Below are 19,619 nucleotides of genomic sequence, written 5' to 3' on the forward strand. Positions count from 1 at the left end.
CCTTCATCAAATACTGCGTATGGGCTGGTACATAATCTTTCCACTTAGTCCATAATCTTTCACACCACATTTGTTTAAATGACATAAAGTTTCTCACACAGTGCAACAGATCTTAGGATTTGGACAAATATTAATAATATCTTTGTTTTTGAAAGTATTTGAGAATGAGTCCAAACTAATAAAATTGAAACTCCTATATCATGCTCAGTAGCAACTTAAGCCTTCTTCCTATTAGAAAATGAACAAAATTTAATGATTGTGTGGACTCTACAGGCATGCAAAGTGAAGTAAAAAATTAAATCACATACCCCTCCATTATCTAATATTTCAGGTGGGGCATAAAGCTAAATTGTCTTTATTCTCCTCGGGTCTCCAACTCTACCTGTTTAAGGCAGAATCTAACTGGTTTGTAGGTAAGCTCCCACAATAGTCACTGCCAAGGTTGGCAACAGGTTGAATCCCTTTAGCAATCTGGGTTTGTTTTCTCTGCCACACTGCTAGTTCCAAAGTTTTCCTGGACTCAAGAGTTGGGAGTCAGGATGGCCTCACCTTATCAGTTTAGGTACAATCAATCACATCCCTGCATACTAGATCAGTTATTTCAACTTTTTCATCTCATGACACACATAAACTAATGACTAAAATTCTGCGACACACCCAAAAATATATTTTTTGCCAATCTGACAAAAAATAAGTATAATTTTTATTCATTTATAAACAATGTATTAGTAATAACCTGCTCTTTCTGCTTCAGAGTGACTAAAAAATCAGGTGCCTATACATGTATACTATACAGATCTCTAGTACCAAGAATTAACCAATCAGAGACAACCTTATTATGTGACGTGACCAATAAGATGCAACTCTGTTATATGACCTAAATATTTATGGTTCAAGATAGGGCATTCATACCAGATGGCTATGGTTGTGTACATGGCTGTTGTCTTTTTTTAATTTGACAATGTATGAAAAGTGAGGTCAGGGTCCTGACTGACTAGTGAGGTATTGTGTGTTTTAAAAATTCTTGAGGCACACAAGTTGAAAATCGCTGCACTCGATGGTTGACATCAGTACTGTCACATACAGTTGACCCTTGAACAACAAGGGAGTTAGGGGTGCGGAACCCTTACCTAGTCAAAAATCTATCACTTGACTCCCCAAAAACTTAACTATTAATAGCCTACTGATGACAGGAAGCCTTACCGATAACATAAACATTGATTAGTACATATTTTGCACATTAGAGGCATTATATACTATATTTTTACTATAAAGTAAGCTAGAGAAAAGAAAATGTTATTAAGAAAGAGAAAATGCATTTACAATATTTATTGAAAAATATCCGCATATAGGTGGACCCACCCAGTTCAAACCCATGTTGTTCACAGGTCAACTATACATTGCATCATTTGATCCTCACAGTAATGCTGTGGGGTTGAGGAGGTAGTTGTTATTATGTCTGATTTTATGTATTAGGATCCTGAATACATTTTACTTCCCCATTTGACTCATTGGTTTCAAAATGTTGCTGAACCCTCCCAACAGCGATAGACACTCAATGGAAACATGAGGATTCAGTCAAACTGGTTATTTGGCATCATGTAGACCATTATTTCCCAATCCACAAGTGCATTGTGGCATTTGATGAGTTGTGAAGACACCCTGGGTGTGTATCATAATCCAAGGTTTCCCCATTTCCCTGGGTTTCCTGTCTCTCATCTGTCTGGCTTCTAACTATCACTGCAATCGTATCTCATTCTTCAGCCTGATGTCACATGCTGAAGATCAGAAGTTCCTAATCCATAGGAGGCCCCAGTAGCAGGTAAAATCAAGATTTATCACAACCAGGAGGCAGTTGGCTTGAAAATCAGGTCTTGTAAGGGCTCCTCAGTGAGGCTTCCTGCGTTCTTGTCATAGTTCTTCTGTCACCTGTTGGCTCTGTGACCTTGGGCAGATCTTAAATTTCTTTTAGCCTTTGTTTTTTTCATCGATAAAATTAGTATAATAACAGTAGCTACCTCATGGAGTTTCTTTGAGGTTTAAATAACAAATGAGAAGTGATTAGAACAGTGCCTGGCAGAGGCCAAACATTCAATAAATATTAGCTATTATTCATTTCAAAAATGTTTTAAATTATATACCATTTACAGATATAAAATTTTCTTAACCAGATAGCAAGTGTATGGAAAGTTATTTAATTTCAAAAGTAAATTCTGAATTTCTAGAAGTCGGTCATTAATTTGTTATAGCCAAGGCTCTCTGCTATTTCTCTCTCACTCATTCTTACATTAGTCGGTGAAAGAGTTTACACTGCGCTTAGTGTTTTATATGTCACTTAATCCTCTCTCTAACCCTGTAATCTTCCTTATAATCATGTAACATTATTATCCTCACTCTACCATCAAGGAAACCAAGAGACAAAACCACTAAAAATAACTTGCCCAAGGTTAGGAATCTTGTGTGTCGTGAGACTGGACTTCAATCTCAAGCCGTTGAAGCTCTCATATGAGTGCTTACACTGAGATGATGTTGTCCTACTTTGAAAAGACATGATTTAAGCAATGCCAAGAGGATAAATTGCACATTTATTTAAAGTTTGCCATTGGGTGTCCATAAGAGAAATAGTCACATCAGTAGAAACTTATCACCAGCTTGTTTGTTTGGTTGGAGCTTCAGTTCTTGTTTGCTTTGTGGAATTCTGAGCTAGACTATAAGTTATCTCCACTTTTAGCTTTGCCAGGGTGTGGAAATATGTCCTCTGAGTCTCTAGGTGTTCTGGAAAATCGCAGGTGAACAAAGACTTAATAATTGAAATTTTTTTCATTAAAATAAGAGATAAAAATAAGTCTTCACACTAGACTAAATTCATTTTATTTTCAGAAGTGGGCTATTTCAAGGTAGTTTTAGTGTGAAAAAAATGGTTTAATAATGCTCAGAGTTAGGTCACTGTACTTGTTCTCTTCCACACTTTCTCAGGATGTTAGTCACATTTTTATTGGGATACTATTTTCATTTCATTAATCAACTCTGATGTATAAAATTAATCTGTAACTATCAAATGTTTTATATCAGGCATTCCAATGATGTGGCTGTTTTTAACAACAACCTGTTTGATTTGTGGAACTTTAAATGCTGATAAACTCTTTAATTTGGAAAAAGAAGCGAATCCTGAAGTGTGGATGAATACTGTAAGTAATGGAAAATTCCAAAGAACACCAAATAAAGCAAATACCAGGTTATGAAATTATTAAAAGTCCTGCTAGAACTGAAAATCTCTGATAAGAAAACAGATAAAACAGGCTAATTTTTAAAAAATGTTTTTTTATTAATTTCAGAGAGGAAGGGAGAGGGAGAGAGATAGAAACATCAATGATGAGAGCAAATCATTGATCTGCTGCCTCCTTCATGCCCCCTACTGGGGACCAAGCCTGCAACCCGGGCAGGTGCCCTTGACTGGAATTGAACCCAGAACCCTTCAGTCCACAGGCCGATACTCTATCCACTGAGCCAAACCAGCTAGGGCTAAAACAGGTGATTTTTAACATTTCTCCAAAAGTCAAGCTAGGTTGGCCTGCTCTTTTGGCTGAATAGATAATACTTTCTAGACATGCAAACCAGAACTGTATTTTTACAGACAACTTATATTTTTAATAATATTAAGGATTTATATTTTAAGCCACCTAGATGATATTTATAACTGCCCTCTATTGGGCTATGATCTTATTATCTTTAAACCAAGAAGGATCTCCAAGACAACTGACTTGAGAATATAGTTTGTCAAAAGAATGAGTCAATGCTAAATATTATCTCCCCCCACTAAAGAAATGTCAATAGTAGACATTTTCTAATATTCTACTTATTTTTTATCAATACTTTATTTAATAAATTAATTTTACAGTTACCTGGCGCTATAGATTACAGATAATTCACCCTGATAAGTTTACAACAGATACTTTGTTCTAGTTTCTTTTGATACCCGTTCTCAAACATGTTTAGCTAATGCCTGTGTTTTCACTGGCCAGAGTGAAGTCATCACCTATAATGGCTACCCCAGTGAAGAGTATGAAGTTGTCACTCAAGATGGGTACATCCTCAGCATCAACAGAATTCCTCATGGGCGAAGAGATACTAGGAGTGCAGGTACAAGTTGTGCCCCTCCCGATAAAGATTGGATATGACTAAAATTCAGTGCTGGTTTTTCTTTAAGAGAGTGACTGACATATCAAACATTTTTTGAATTTTGCATTAGTCTTTAAATGGTTAGCAGGGAGTCTCATTCTTTTCCAATTCTCAGAAGACTGACAAGAACTTAAAAATACGAAGGGTGAGACTGATCTTGTTGACAGCAACTAGGCTTGCTTGTTAGGGTGTAAAGGCAAAGGTGGAGCCTACGTTTTGTAAGCTCATTACTGATTTTCCAGGTGATAAACTTCTGTATTCCAAGAAAGTAGATTTCCTCACTGTTGGAAAGAAATTTGCTGGGTTGTATAAAGTTGGTTGTGGGGTGCCCCAAAAGAGTATCTCTGGCCCTCACTAGAATCAATAGACCACCCTCTTCATGATGAAAGTTCAACTTAAATGATTGGCATTTCTGAAACTTCTTCCAGGAAAGAAAACTTTAACATTCACACATGCTCTGATCTAAGAGACCTATGGTTTGTGGAATGAAAGGGCATGGTGTTAATATGGCCTTGTTCTAGAACGAGGAGCCAGCTGTGCACAAGCAGAGGGGGAACTAGAACTGCAAAACCTCTGAAGAGGGAGAGAGAAGAGCAAGCAAAATCTCTGCAAAGCCTCAGTGACCTCTCTGCATCATCTCTTACCATACACATTCAGAGCAGCTATAATCATGTTGTTCGATACTTTCTCCCTCTCAGAAAGAAATTTGTAATTCAAGAGTTTTTTAAAAGTGGGGTGGGGGGGGAGTGTGATGTGAGTGGGATTACCTGACAAAACATGAGACACCTAAAGGTGAATTTCATAAACAACAAGCAGGCTTTCATCTATGTCTCACTTGAGTATATGGAACTCAGATGAAAAAGTTATTCATTGTTTTATTCAAATTTAATAGGGCCCCCAGGTCTTTTTCTTTATCACTTTTGTTTGTTTGTTTTTGGCTAAATCTGGCAACCATATCTCTCTCAGGAGTGGGGAAGAGGGGACTATGAAATACAAAAGGAGAAAACTTTTTCAAGGAAAGGTTTTGCTTCAGGAGGGAGAATTGGGGAAGATTTGGAATTAAACGTCATTTATCAGGCATATCGTTCCTAGCAAACCTATGAGGTCAATACTATTCATCGTTATTTTACCGATGATGAAACTGAGGCAAGCAGGTTATGAAATAGACTTGAAGTCACACAAATAGCAAGTGACAGAACCAGGATCCAACCCCAGGCCACCTGACTCCAGAGCCTGTGCTCCTAACAATGATAGGCCTTTGGAAACATGTCACCCTGGTCCTTCTCATCTCCCCCAATGAATACTCTATGCATTGGGAATTTGAGAGTTGGCAGAGGGGGGTTGAGCTGATTTTACTGTTATAAATTTCAAATGTTCTCCCGTGGGTGGAGGCTGGGTGTTTGGTTAGAAGCTTGGTGAGAAATTAGTGATTGTCCGTTTACACTCACCCCCTCTTCCTCCCTAAAGGAAGGACTGGAAGAGGCATAGGACTCCATTAAACGTGATCACTTCCATGTCACTGAAAGCCACACCCAGAAGATATGTAAATATGAAATCATAGAGCATAGCAGTTACAAGCACATGCTTTGGCATGAAATAGAACCCAGCTTGAGTCCTGACTCAGTACCTTGTTAGCTGGGTTACCCCTTGGGGAAGTTACTTAATTATCTTAAGTCTTAGTTTCCACACCTGTGCAATGAGGATCCTCAAAATAGTAACTAATTTATAGAGTTATTGTAAGAATTTAATAGGCTCGAGCATGTCAGTCAATGGCCATAACACCAGGTACAAAGTATTTGCTCAAGAAATTTGCTTTGTGATCATAAAGTTCTACACTAATGACGGAAAAAGTGAATGGTGTTTTTGGTTTTTGCTTTTTCTGGTGTGATGTGTGTGTGTGTGTGTGTGTGTGTGTGTGTGCATGCACATTTCTATCATGTTCCTGAGATGCACTATTTATCATAAATTATTTTCTTATTATCTACCTATCACTGTTCTCTCTCTTTCCCTCCCTCGCTTCAGGTCCCCGGCCAGTAGTGTACATGCAGCATGCCCTGTTTATAGACAATTCCTCCTGGCTTAAGAATTATGCCAATGGAAGCCTTGGATTCATTCTCGCAGATGCAGGTTACGATGTCTGGATGGGGAACAGTCGGGGGAACCTTTGGTCAAGAAAACACAAAACACTTCCAGTGACTGAAGAAGAATACTGGGCCTTTAGGTAAACTGTGTCAAGTTTGAGACAATTTTGAATATAATAGTGTGAATGATATTAATACTAATCTGTGATTTTTGAAGTCACAGTTCCTTGTAGTTCCTACTAACATCTCAAAAGTCAGAAACAGCAAGAAGCTTTGATTTCCACTGGTTCTCCCATAGTCAAATTTTATCATTTTAATAAGATTATTTTAACATCCAGTGCTATACGTTAAAAGTATGTCCCAAAGGGCAGCACAGGAATTCTTATGACCAATGTGTGCAGTCAATCCACATTTATCTGGTGCCTAATATATGCACTATTCTAGGCTCTGGGCATTCAAACGGGAACAATGTCCCTGCCCTCACAAACCTTCTATTCATTCCAGTGCTGCTAATACAAGTCCTTTCTCTTGGACAGCCAATCAGTTTCACAACGATATGTATCAGTACTAGATTTTTTTTAGAGAAACTATGGTTGAATTTTATAGAATACTATTTTTTTGTTTTGTTTTTAAATATATTTTTATGAATTTCTGAGAGGAAGAGAGAGAGAGAGAGAGAGAGAGAAAGAGAGAGAGCAAGAGAGAGAAACATCAATGATGACAGAGAATCACTGATTGACTGCCTTCTGCCCACAACCCAGGCATGTGTCCTGACCACTGGGAATTGAACTGTAACCCCCCTGTTCATAGGTTGATGTTCAACCACTGAGCCATGCAGGCCAGGCTAGAATACCATTTTAGAAAATTCTAATTTGAGATCTTTAAAACTTTGTTAATGGGCAATGGGAAGGAATCTTTTGATATGATGAGTGTTTCTTTTAGTGAAAGTGTTGCTGGGGTCACCAGAGGACAAGCTGGTGCTCACCGTAGGCTTTCCTTCACGGGCCTACGCTCACTGTCATATGCAAAGTAATGAAATATTCAGAATCCACTGGCAGGTTGAGAAGAAAGGAAGGATAGAATAAATTGTTAGAGTCAGAGCTTTCGAGCAGTGTGGCGAACATTGGGAAATATTTTGTGTCACTGGTCCTTGGCTGGGAGCTAGGATCTTGTTTACTGTAAGGTATCACAACTCCCATACTTGGGAGTATCAACCTATATATTTCCTCACATATTGTTTATTAAAACAGTCCTCTAAATCATGGAGTACCTGACTCAACTAAATGTTATGTACCAATTGTTCTCCTGTATCAATACTAGCTGAACTGGTACTGTAAGATTTTGGTATATGTTGAATATATATTCCTTTATATAGACAGAAATGTTAATGACAGCAACAACTAATTGCAGCCAAAGTTATTTCTTTAATACTATCCAACCCTTATGACTTCCTTATAGCAGGTGCTATCATGTTCATTTCACAGATAAGAAAACTCAAGCTTAGACAATTTAAGTAACTGATCAAAAGCTAGTACATGCTAGAATCATGATTTACAACCAATTCTGTTTCCAAAATGGGGCATTCAAATGACCCTGAGAGTCTTAAGTTCCCTGCGGGGAGAGGGGGTTTAAAGGAGTGGCATGCGAACTAGATTGGGGGATGGGGGAAAGGAAGTGAAGCAAACACAATGGAAGGGAGTGAAGAGGAGAAATGATAAGACTGAACTTCAGATACTATACACAAGTCTTGAAATCATTCCTGTTATTAGAAAGTAATCAATGTGTATGCAGTGAACTAAAGCTACAATAGCCTACATGTAACTGGATAAATAATGAAATATACACCAAATAAATGTAAAAAAATGTGATCAAATGCTCCGAGTTTCAAACTTAGTAGGGAGTATTTATAAGACCCTGTTTTATTTTGCAGTTTTGATGAAATGGCCAAATATGACCTCCCGAGCATAATAGACTTCATTGTAAATAAAACTGGGCAGGAGAAGTTGTATTTTGTTGGACATTCACTTGGCACTACAATAGGTATGTTTACAAAGGTCAATGTTTTACAAGGGTCAGAGTCTTGTAAGAGTTCACCTTTAAACTGGAACAGAGTTACTGCCATTAATAATGTCCTTAATTCTCTGTCCTGTTCTTAGCACATGATCCCAGTGCCCTAAGTGGCTATAAACCTGAATTTCAGAGACTGTACGTAGGCCAAATAGTCCCTTCATTTCTGATCATAACTACACATTTGTAATAGTGATGTAATTTCCCAGAATAATATGTACCCCAAATCCAAAGAAGTACCCAAAGAATAAGTTTCTAGACATAAGTTTTTAGCTGACAATATAAAGCCTAATGACATAAAATAATCCCTGAAGAATATAATCATACCTTCCTCACAACCCACATTGGATTTTAAAAAATAAATAAAAAGGAGGAGCTTATATTTATATTTGAACAAATTGAAAAGATATGATCATTGTTTGAGTTGGAATATGAAAGCTTACTATAATAAATCAAGTGGGCTTATCTATTTAGTGTATAATATAATATGGAATATCAATTAAATGTAAGAACTATGTAGTGGTGTTTTTTTTAAAGTCCAAGGCCCTGCTCTTTGAAGACATGCTTTTTAATAATTTTCTATCTTTTTTGGGGGGTAGGAGGGATCAATAATCTAGTTCCAAATAAAAATGTAGAGGAATCCATACAGTTAAAAATGTGAATTTGCTAGTGATCTTCCACTGAAGTTTTATATTTTAAAAGATTGAGTTACGTTAAAACTATTTAAGTATGAGTGAAACTGTGCAAGAGACAGTAAACATTCTTACAGTAGTCTCTATTATTATCAACAGAAAATATATATTTATCAGTGCTTTATATTGATCAGCAGCTTACAAGCTTAGAACAGGCAGTGAGAATCAGAGGGCATATATAAGGGTATCAAAGAACTAATCGGAGACTCGCTTCCCCCCCTCCCCCAACTGCCACTAACAAGTAAATAATTATACTATCAAAGCTAACATTTATTGAACATTTACTGGGTTAAGGACCCTGTGTTTAGGAACTTTCCCAAAATATCTCCCTTTAAAACTTTCTATTATTATTTCTATCTCCCAGAAGAGGAAACATAAATTCAAAGAAATTAAGTGGATTGCTCGAGGTCTCTGAGCACATAAGAGGCAGAACACAGATTCAAACCACGTAGGTTAGACTGCATCCATGAGGTGCTTAGGCTTTGGATGGAGCAGGAATGACTTGAGTGGAGTCTAGAAAAGTGAGTAGGACTTTTATAGGATACTAGAGGCCCAATGCATGAAATTCGTTCACGGGGGAAGAGGGGTGGTGTGTGTCCCTCAGCCCACCCTGCACCTTCTCCAATCCGGGAACCCTCAAGGGATGTCCAACTGCCCGTTTAGGTCCAATCCCATCCCTTTCACAATCCAGGACTTCTGGCTCCCAACCACTCACCTGCCTGCCTGCCTGATTGCCCCTAACCGCTTCTGTCTGCCAGCCTGATCAACCCCTAACCATGCCCCTGCCAGCCTGATCAATCCCTAACCACTCCCCTGCCAGCCTGATCAACACCTAACTGCTCCCCTGCCGGCCTGATTGCCCCTAACTGCCCTCCCCTGCTGGCCTGGTCATCCCTAACTTCCCTTTCTTGCCAGCCTGGTCGCCCCTAACTGCCCTCCCCTGCAGGCCTGGTCCCCCCACAACTGCCCTCCCCTGCACGCCTGGTCCCCCCCCACAACTGCCCTCCCCTGCTGGCCATCTTGTGGCGGCCATCTTGTGTCCACCTGGGGGCAGCTATCTTGTGTGTTGGAATGACGGTCAATTTGCATATTACCTCTTTATTAGATAGGATGCTCTTATATGTGCTCTTCAAAGAAAACAGAAATTTTGATCATCAGTGATCTGCATTGCATTCAGGGCATACAATTTTTTAGTGAGTATTATTTGCATACTGGGCAGGGCAATTTTTATTTTGTGGGAAAGGCTCACTGTTTGCAAGGCACTTAGCTACCAAGACCCCAACTCATCTATAATAATAATAGGGTAATATGCTAATTAGATCAGATGTCTTCCAGACATCATTCAGACGTCCTTCCTGATGAAGCCGGGGTGGAGGGAAGCCAGCCAGTCCCAGGTGCCAGCAGGCAGCTTGAGGGAAGCCAGCCCTGGTCCTGGGTGCCAGTGGGAAGCTGGTGCTGGCAGCTGGGGGAAGGAAGGCCTACTCTTGCACGAATTTTTGTGCATTTGGCATCTAGTTAAGTGATAATAAGGCTCCCGAGTCAGTATGGCCAACAAAAAACCTACAGAAATCTTCTAAGGGGAAGTATTATGCCTGTTTCAGAGTCTTTGTATCAACTGATACAAAGTCAGCTTTTTTTTTTTTTGTCCAGGACAGTTTCAATAAGAATCAGTGGGGAATAAAAAAGCTTCTGCTATGGCAGTGATGGCGAACCTATGACACGCGTGTCAGCACTGACACGCGTAGCCATTTCTGATGACACGCGGCCGCTGAGGCGGCCGCATGCCGAGGATGAAACATTTGCAAAATAATGTTTTTTCCTCAAAGTGACACATTACCTGAGTTATGCTCAGTTTTTTGGCGAAGTTTGACACACCAAGCTCAAAAGGTTGCCCATCACTGTGCTATGGAAACACACATACACACACACACACACACACACACACACACACACACACACAATAGAGGGTGGCCAAGAAGGCACCTTGGAGAACCAAAATACACAGAAACTCCACGGAGCTTCTTCTGTGTAGTGCTGATCTCCTCACCCTCACAGGGCTAGCAATGGGTGCAATGCTATTACCTAAAGATCAGAGCAAATGGCACCTGGTTCTTCCTGAGACCATAGTGGACCGAGGAAAATCCCCTTCTCTCTTGAAAGCAGGAAACAAATTCTGGAGGGTTGGTAAGCATCGGTGAGGCAGTGGGAGCAATAAAATCTCATTCCATTGTGAGAAAGAAAAACTGGAATAACTCAATGATACTGCTTAGAAAGGCCTTCTTAGTCAGTCACCTCCCAGGAACTGATTCTTTACTTCTGGAAGCTCTGGACTCATTCTAGCACCTCAGTGTTGGGGGCAAAATGACAATATTGCCAGCAGTTTCTCCAGGCTTTGAAAGTGAGGTTGTCCATAGTCACTTGCCAGTAGCAGCTTATCCCTCACTTTCCCCAACCCAGTTACACTGTCCAGGATTTAAAAAAAAGAAAAAGAAAAAAGGAGACTGGAGAGCAGAGAGGACTGAATAACTTTATTCTTTGCAGAATAACTCAGAAGAGTCTCCCAATTCATTCCCAAGATCATGGCAATAGAAGGATTAAAATGACAAGAGTCCCTACTTTATAGAGACATTGTGCATTTCTCATTTTTACAAGAGTGTCTTGTCTCCTGTTCTCTCAGGGTTTGCAGCCTTTTCCACCATGCCTGAAGTGGCTCGGAGAATCAAAATGAATTTTGCCTTGAGTCCTGTGGCCTCATTCAAATATCCCAAGGGTATTTTTACCAGTTTCTTTCTACTTCCAAGTTCTGCAATCAAGGTAGGCTTCCCATTTCACCAAAATGTATTTGAGGCTCTAATTTTGGGTCATAGATACTCATTATTTTAAAGTTTGTAAGGAAGTAAAAGTAGGACGTTTAGATGAAATCTGTGGAAACCAGAATCTGCAACCAGGTGCTTATTTGTGTGTGTGTGAGTCTGTACCACACTATCTACAGCTGTCATATACAAGTTACTATACTCAGTCATTAACAGACCTGACTATATATCAGAACTGATAGCTGTGCTGAGTGCTATGTCAGCTTAAAGTCCATTCACGTTTTCTTGTTCCACTGGGCAGGTCAATGAACTTGCAATGTCCAAATAGAAGACATTTTTCTAGTTTCATATGGTCACTGACATCCTGACTTTGATGTGAAATGTGAATAAAATAATCCTTCCCATATGGCAACTTGTTCTAATTTATAAAAACTATGATTATAAAGCTTAATTGTCTTACAACTCAATTATTTCTTCAAATATTTATTGGTTATTTTCCAAGGATTGGAAAAGCAGTTTGATTGCTAATTGTGAATTTGGAATTTTATCCATTTAAATTATTTTTCTATTTGCTTTTTGTCTCTTTGAAAAGGTCATTGGCACAATGAACATAGTATTTTACCAAGATTGCACCTTAAATTTGGGGTGAAGGATAAAATCAATTTTGGTCAAAGTGAAGTCAAGGAGACCAATTAGGGTATCTCAGTAATTCACATATAAGAAGAGGCCCTGGTTTATGGTGGAGTAATAGATATAGAAAACCATTGTTTGTTGACCTAAGACAGGGAAGAATTTCCATAGGGCCTAATGATTGGTTTGATAATAGTTTGATTGTATTATCTACTTGAGCTCAAGTGACGTAACTTCCCTTTTGTGTGGTTGATAGTTCTACTGCAAAGTGTATTGATATCAGTGTTGGATGTTTCCTACATTTGAACAGATTGAGCAGACAGATTAGTTAAATTCAGAGATAGACACATCTACCACCAGTTTTGCAGATCTACTGCTTTGCCTACAAAGATTGGGTCTGAGGCAAATATTGTCCCTGGCTTATCTGTTTCATATCCCCTACTGTTAAGTTTCCTGCCACTGTATGTCCCATTCCCTGACCTCGCCTGCCACTTGATAATATCTGTTGCCCAGAGAAGCTCCAGTCCTCTCATCAGAGATTCCCCACCCAATCTTATTTTCCCAAGCCCTAGACGTTTTAACATGCCACCTCCCTTTCTGTCCAGTAGCACCCTCTCTTTGGTATACCATTCTCTACTTTTCAGCATAAGAGCTAGATAATCTGGGACACTCCTAGAAAAACAATGTGCACATGGGTAATAGGGGAAATCCTACTTTTCCTTCTTATTCAAGGCAATATTTAACCTTAAGGAGAAATATTCTGCCTTTCTTGCCAATTAATGAGATATTAAAAATGAAGTCAACTACTGACTTACAGACTACAATGAGAGAATACAGAGAAGCTTCACCATGAAGAAGCGAATTTGGGGTTGAGGGTCCTTACTGCAATCTCCTTATAAATTACGTCTAGTGATCTTCCCTGGGTGCAGAGGGATTCATAAGTACCGTAGTTCCTTTGCCTGAATGACTTGGTCTTCTTGACTGCAACAGCAAATACAAATTGATCCTCAAGAATCCTTATTTCTGGGATGATGAGAATGTCAAAAAGTTTGGAAACAATTCTTGAAAATAATCTCTTATCTTTTATTTTTACAGAAATTGTTTGGTACCAAAGGTGTCTTTTTAGCGGATCAGTCAGAGAAGCCAGCTTTTGTCACAATCTGCAACAATAAAATATTACGGGTGCTATGTCGTGAAGTAATGGACTTATGGGCAGGATTCATCAGGAACAATCTGAATATGGTATGTATAAGGTATGGGACCATTGGATGTTTTGAGAAATTCCAGCTTTCCTTTGATTTAGTTTGATGTATCTATTACTCCGCATAAATTAATATGGTATTCTAAGCCCTTAAATGCAGAGATTTGCTATGCATAGATTAGAAATTCAATAGACCATGACTGTGAAGACTGGGGAAAAGAATAAATGAATAAACTGATCAAGTTTAGGAAAATGAATGTTCCACAATAGGTAGTAGTTTCACATGTTCATAATCAGCCACCACTTACTACAGTGAGTTTGATCTTACAATTAATATAGTGCATTAAAAATAAAATCCTAGAATAAAACTGAAACTCATAGACACAGACAGACAACAAACAGCATGATGGTTACCAGAGGGAAGGGGGAAGGAGGGGTAGTAAAGGGTAAAGGGGGTCAAATATATGGTGACAGAAGATGATTTGACTTTGGGTGGTGGGCACACAATGCAACATACAGTTCATGTATCATAGAAATGTACATTTGAAACCTATTTGACCCTATTACCCAATGTCACTTCAATAAATTTAATAAATTTTTAAAAAATAAAATAAAATAAAATTCTCGAAAAGAAGTGAAGCACATATAAGCATTGAACTTACTTTGTGTGTGCCCTCACATGTTGGATGACTCTGGCCTCAACTAAAACTCATCAGTGTTTTATTAACTCATCAGACTTAACTTAGAACTTAAAAGACAGAATGGAATGGAGAAGGAATCCCTTTTCTCTGAAGAAGCAGCAGTCCTGTGTCATCAACTCTTTGTTTCCTGTTATTGAGAATTCAAGGAGGAGGAGGAAGAGTTGGCATCTGCAGAGGAGTGTGGTTGGATAGTTATCTCTGTCATATTCCAAACGGCAGCCAAATGAGACTGGGACAGTAAAGCTAGTCCCAAACACTTGTGTATCAACCCACCCTAACTCCTCTTTGTTAAGAAGCTAAGTTGTGTTAGACCAAAAACCATGAGGAACCATTGTTCAGAGCCTACTTATTCAAAAGTAAAGATTTTTAATAGTTCCCTTGATTAGTTTTATGATATTCTCAGATATAAAATCATGATTACTATTGTATCTCTATAATGTCATCTCTATAATGTTTACAAAGATCGAAGTACAGTGCACATAGAAATGATTGTTTATTGGCTTTTCTTTTATAATATTTTATTTTATCTTCACAAGAGCCAACCAAATTAGTAGCATGATTTTCATTATCTTCATTTAGTAGATGACAATACAGAAACTCAGAGATGTTAAGTAACTTGCCCAAAGTCACAAAGATTATCATTAACAGAGTTAGATCCTGAAGTCCAGGTGGTTTTGATCTACTGATCTGCGATAGCGTGTCTAGGCACATGCCCCTACCACCACTTCCATTTGCACATTGCACCTTTCCTCCATGATGTCCATTCTTGCTTCTTCTACTTCAAAGGAAACAAATTATCTTATAGTTTCAGAGCTGATGCAGGTTTGCTCTCAAGCAACCTATGCCACTGGTCAGCCCACAGTTCACTCATGTTCAAGTGTCTGACAAAAATTCAGACTTATCTAGATGATTCACATAGATATTTTCAAAACCCTCAGTATTTGTTTACTAAGTTTTAGCTCAACTGTTTTTTTGTGTTTGAAAGGCATAGTTTATTTCTGTGGGTGATTCTTGCTGTAATATGTGGTTTATTTCCCTTCAGAGTCGGATGGACGTGTACATGTCACACTCTCCCACCGGATCGTCAATACAGAACATCCTGCATATAAAGCAGGTAGTGACTGTCATGGAAAACCATTCCCATCCTTATTTTCATTATATGTGAAAGGACAGAGTTAACAGGCCTCTTCTAAGAACCTTACCAGCTGGCCTCCATTTTGCCCTTGTCACCATCTTCAATGGTCTGATTTCCCTGGGTTTTAAAAGAAATGACAAAATATGGTGCAGAACAAGTAGGTAACATAAATAATTCCCATCTTAAATCAGAGCTTGTAAGAGAGGCCCTGAGCTAAAGCAAGAGGTAAGCTGGGAAAATCTCAGGAATCTGAGCCTTCCCGGGAGCCCGGGAGAGAGAAATATGACTTCTCCCTATTGAGTTTTGGTTTTCCATTAGCTTATCCTACAAACCATAGGAGATCATCTCTCTCTCTCTCTCTCGTTTTTCATAGTAAAAATGTATTTCCATCTTTCTACTGGTCTAGAAGCCTTATTTTCTTTCCAGTGTGCAGTGTTTTTCTAAGATTTGCTGTTAACATTAATGATTCTTATTCTGAATATTATATTACTAAAAAAAACCCACACATTTATTTCAGCTTTACCGATCTGATGAATTCAGAGCTTATGACTGGGGAAGTGAAGCTGAGAACATGCGTCACTACAATCAGGTGAGTTATTCAGAATGCCCCCAGAAGGGTGGTTTTGAGACATTGTAAAAATAAATTGAGAGTGAGAAGAATCCTGCCTGGCAATTGGTGATATTCACATGGATAGATAGAGCTTTTTGAAAATTTTGTGATTGTAATATGTATTCATTGCGAAAAATCTAGGGGAAAAAAAAGAAGCATATGCTAAGGAAATTAAATAATTTATAATCCCTCCACCCAGAGATAGCTAGATATATCAATATTTTGTTGCATTCGTTCCAGTCTTCTCAGCATCACTGATCTTATACAACTTTTAGTATTTCTTTTATTTATGGTTATAGCAAGACATAACCAATGTTACTGAGGTGTTTTTGTTTTTAACATAATCTTAATGGCTGCATAATAGTGAAAATTGTTTTTACAAAAATCTACACAAATTTACAGAGTAAATGAATACACATTTCTTGATACTAACAGCAAGAATTGGGATACAACATGAACATTAAAGGAGTATTATCCACCATGAAGACTTGTCTTAAAGCATCTTTCTCCTTCTAACTTTACACATCCAAATTTATAGATTCCTTTGGCCTTCCTGTACTTTAACCAATGTTGTTGCCATCATTTCTTTTCTCAAAGTTGGGGGCTGGGCTTCTCTGTTTGAACTAAACCCATTAAATTAAAAATTTCCAATGTTTTCCAAGACTGACATATTTAAAGCTATTCTTAGTGCAAACCCACATTAATTAGGTTGTTTCTGAGCATCAAAACAGTCCATCAGACCAGTTATTTCTCAATAATATATTGAATTGTTAGATAAATGATTCTCCTAGCTTTTAAGACAACTATAAGAGCTATGCATATTTTTATTATTTTTATCTGCTTGATTATGGTGTTATTTACATACAGTAAAATTCACTGATTTTACAAGTGCAATTTAATGAACTTTGACAAATATATTTATTTGTGTAACCACAACACAATCAAGGTACTATAGAACATTTCTATTACCCAAAAACTTTTCTCCTACCACTCAAACTATGTATATTCACAAATGCTTAGAAAAGGGTCAGAAAAAAACAAACAAACACTACCTAACAAATGTTAAAGTTATTATCCTCAAAGAGGGGAGGAAAGAAAGGGTGAAGTAAATGGACATAATGGAGTAAACGAGGCTCTATTTTGGATTTTACATACTTCTGCTGTCATCCATTATTTTTATTAATCGGGTTACATATTGTTTATTTTTTTTTACATCTATTTTTATTGATTTCAGAGAGGAAGTGAGAGGGAGAGAGAGATAGAAACATCAATTATGAGAGAGAATCATTGATTGGCTGCCTCTTGCATGCACCCCACTGGGGATCAGGCCTACAACCTGGGCATGTGCCCTGATCGGGAATCTAACCATGACCTCCTGGTTCATAGGTCGATGCTCAACCACTGAGTCAATGCTCATGCCAGCTGAGTTATATTGTTTACTTTTAAAATAAAATGGAACAAAATATATCACAAGTTCTTTTTTCAGTTTTATTAATGTAAAATCAGCAAATGAAATTTTAAGATTGAAGTGTACAACTGATAAGTATGTGATAGTGTAAATGTCCTTAGAATTTATCCAGGCTGATCCTCTTTTATTTGTGTGTGATTTTAGATCATTTTGAAACAGAAATTTCAGGGGTAAATAGCACAGGTTTAGGAAATTTCAGAAATTTCGGAAATTAAGGGGACCATGGAGGAAGCACAGGGTTACAAGTTCACCTGCATGTGCCCTTGACCCTCATCTCTTTTCATCCCTTCTTCACTCTTTTTTTTTTTTTTAATATTTTATTGATTTTTTTATAGAGAGGAATGGAGAGGATAGAGAGTTAGAAACATAGATGAGAGAGAGACATTGATCAGCTGCTTCCTGCACACTCCCCACTGGGGATGTGCCCGCAACCAAGGTACATGCCCTTGACCGGAATCGAACCTAGGACCCTTCAGTCCGCAGGCTGACGCTCTATCCACTGAGCCAAACCGGTTAGGGCCCCTTCTTCACTCTTACTCCTTTTATTCTCTTAAGGAGCTCCCGTACCTTGTGAAAAACAAACAGTTACTATAGTTTCCTTGCAACTTACTCCCCTAACTTGGACTTTGTGATGCAATGATCTCTGATTTTTTTTTTCTTTTCCTTTATGTCTGCTCTATTTGTCCTCTACACTGGCCACTCTCTTTTTCCCACCACTGTCCAACTGTCAGCATCTCCCCAAGATTCTTAACATCTCTATACTAATATCTCTCTTCCTTGGAGAATTCAGCCATCTCCAGAACTTCAACTCTCCTTCTGTGGACCATCCATATTGCTTGACTAGATTTTTTTCAAGAACTATCCTTTCTTCAAGTCATTTCACAAACTCATGTTCACACAGCCCTCTTATGACAGAGCTCTGAGAAATGAACCTGCTTTGTCCCCAAAACTTCCGAAACATGTCCAAATACCCTAGCCTGGCATTTAGACCTTGACTGTCTGTCTCCAATCTTATATCCTACAATATTCTTTCAAATATTTTCTCCTCTGGGTATACACTGGACAGCTTGCCATTCCTGACCATTACATACAGGCTCTTCCTGCCTCCTTAGGAAGCCCTCCCACCCTCTTTCCTGTCTGTCAAATTCCAACTATCGCTCAAGAGTCATCTCAAATGACTTCTTTGTATATGAAGCCTCCAACTGGAAATAACTTCTTCTTTGTCTTCACTGCATTGTCTTTATAGTGTTTTATAACATTTAACATACCCTATTTTGCATACAATGTTTGTTTGGTTATCTTGCCTTGTTTCTTCAAACTCCTGAAGATAAGAAGCATTGCATGTTTCCTTCCTATTTCCCTCAGTGAACAATTGACTTGGTAGATGTTGATTTGGTAGCCTCTCTACTTATTTGAATTCAGCTGTTTCTGTGAGGAGCTTCCTCTCATGAATGTCCTTTCTTTCTCCCCCATAGAGTCGTCCCCCACTGTATGACTTGACTGCCATGACAGTGCCTACTGCTATTTGGGTTGGTGGAAATGATGTCCTTGTAACAATCCAGGATGTGGCCAGGATACTCCCCCAGATCAGGAATCTCCATTACTTCCAGCTATTGCCAGATTGGAACCACGTTGATTTCATCTGGGGCCTTGATGCTCCTGAACGGGTGTACAGTAAAATCCTAGATTTGATGAAGACATGTCCCTAACTACAATACATCCACTTTTCCATTAAAGCTTGCTTTCAACCCCAGGAGGCTTTGGGAAAAAGAATAATCAGCAGTGAGGTCTACTCCAGCATCCTCCACATTGTTGATGTTGCTGAATGTGCCCTTGTCAAGGAGTCTCAAGGAGAACATCCCCCAATCAGTGATATCCCACAGATTTTCCACTGGTGATTTGCATTCTTCATGAACAGGGAGGAAGATCTTTCTCCCTGTCTTGCTGATTCACCCACATACAGAACCAAACAAGAGACAGAAAGGAAAATTCCTCAAGGCAAGCCTCATGTAGTGCTAAGCATGGAGCAGTATGATCCCTGA

General features: G+C 38.6%; 1 protein-coding gene across 1 annotated transcript; it reads left to right on the forward strand.

Annotated features, from left to right (window-relative positions):
* Positions 1-1,791: 1,791 nt before the first annotated feature.
* Positions 1,792-19,286, forward strand: LIPN (lipase family member N). Its single transcript, XM_054729365.1, has 10 exons — positions 1,792-1,822; positions 3,073-3,188; positions 4,023-4,140; positions 6,202-6,400; positions 8,191-8,300; positions 11,697-11,833; positions 13,558-13,704; positions 15,407-15,478; positions 16,017-16,088; positions 19,053-19,286. Exons 2-10 carry the CDS (start codon positions 3,081-3,083, stop codon positions 19,284-19,286), a joined length of 1,197 nt encoding a protein of 398 aa, XP_054585340.1. The 5' UTR covers positions 1,792-1,822; positions 3,073-3,080.
* Positions 19,287-19,619: the final 333 nt, after the last annotated feature.

The sequence above is a fragment of the Eptesicus fuscus genome, chromosome 17 (assembly GCF_027574615.1).
Source record: "Eptesicus fuscus isolate TK198812 chromosome 17, DD_ASM_mEF_20220401, whole genome shotgun sequence".
Classification (NCBI taxonomy): domain Eukaryota; kingdom Metazoa; phylum Chordata; class Mammalia; order Chiroptera; family Vespertilionidae; genus Eptesicus; species Eptesicus fuscus.

Coding starts and splice junctions, on each gene's coding strand:
- LIPN (XM_054729365.1), top strand. CDS start 3,081: ATGATGTGGCTGTTTTTAACAACAACCTGTTTGATTTGTGGAACTTTA. Junction 4,141..6,201: donor AAGAGATACTAGGAGTGCAG/GTACAAGTTGTG, acceptor CCCTCGCTTCAG/GTCCCCGGCCAGTAGTGTAC. Junction 6,401..8,190: donor GAAGAATACTGGGCCTTTAG/GTAAACTGTGTC, acceptor TTTATTTTGCAG/TTTTGATGAAATGGCCAAAT.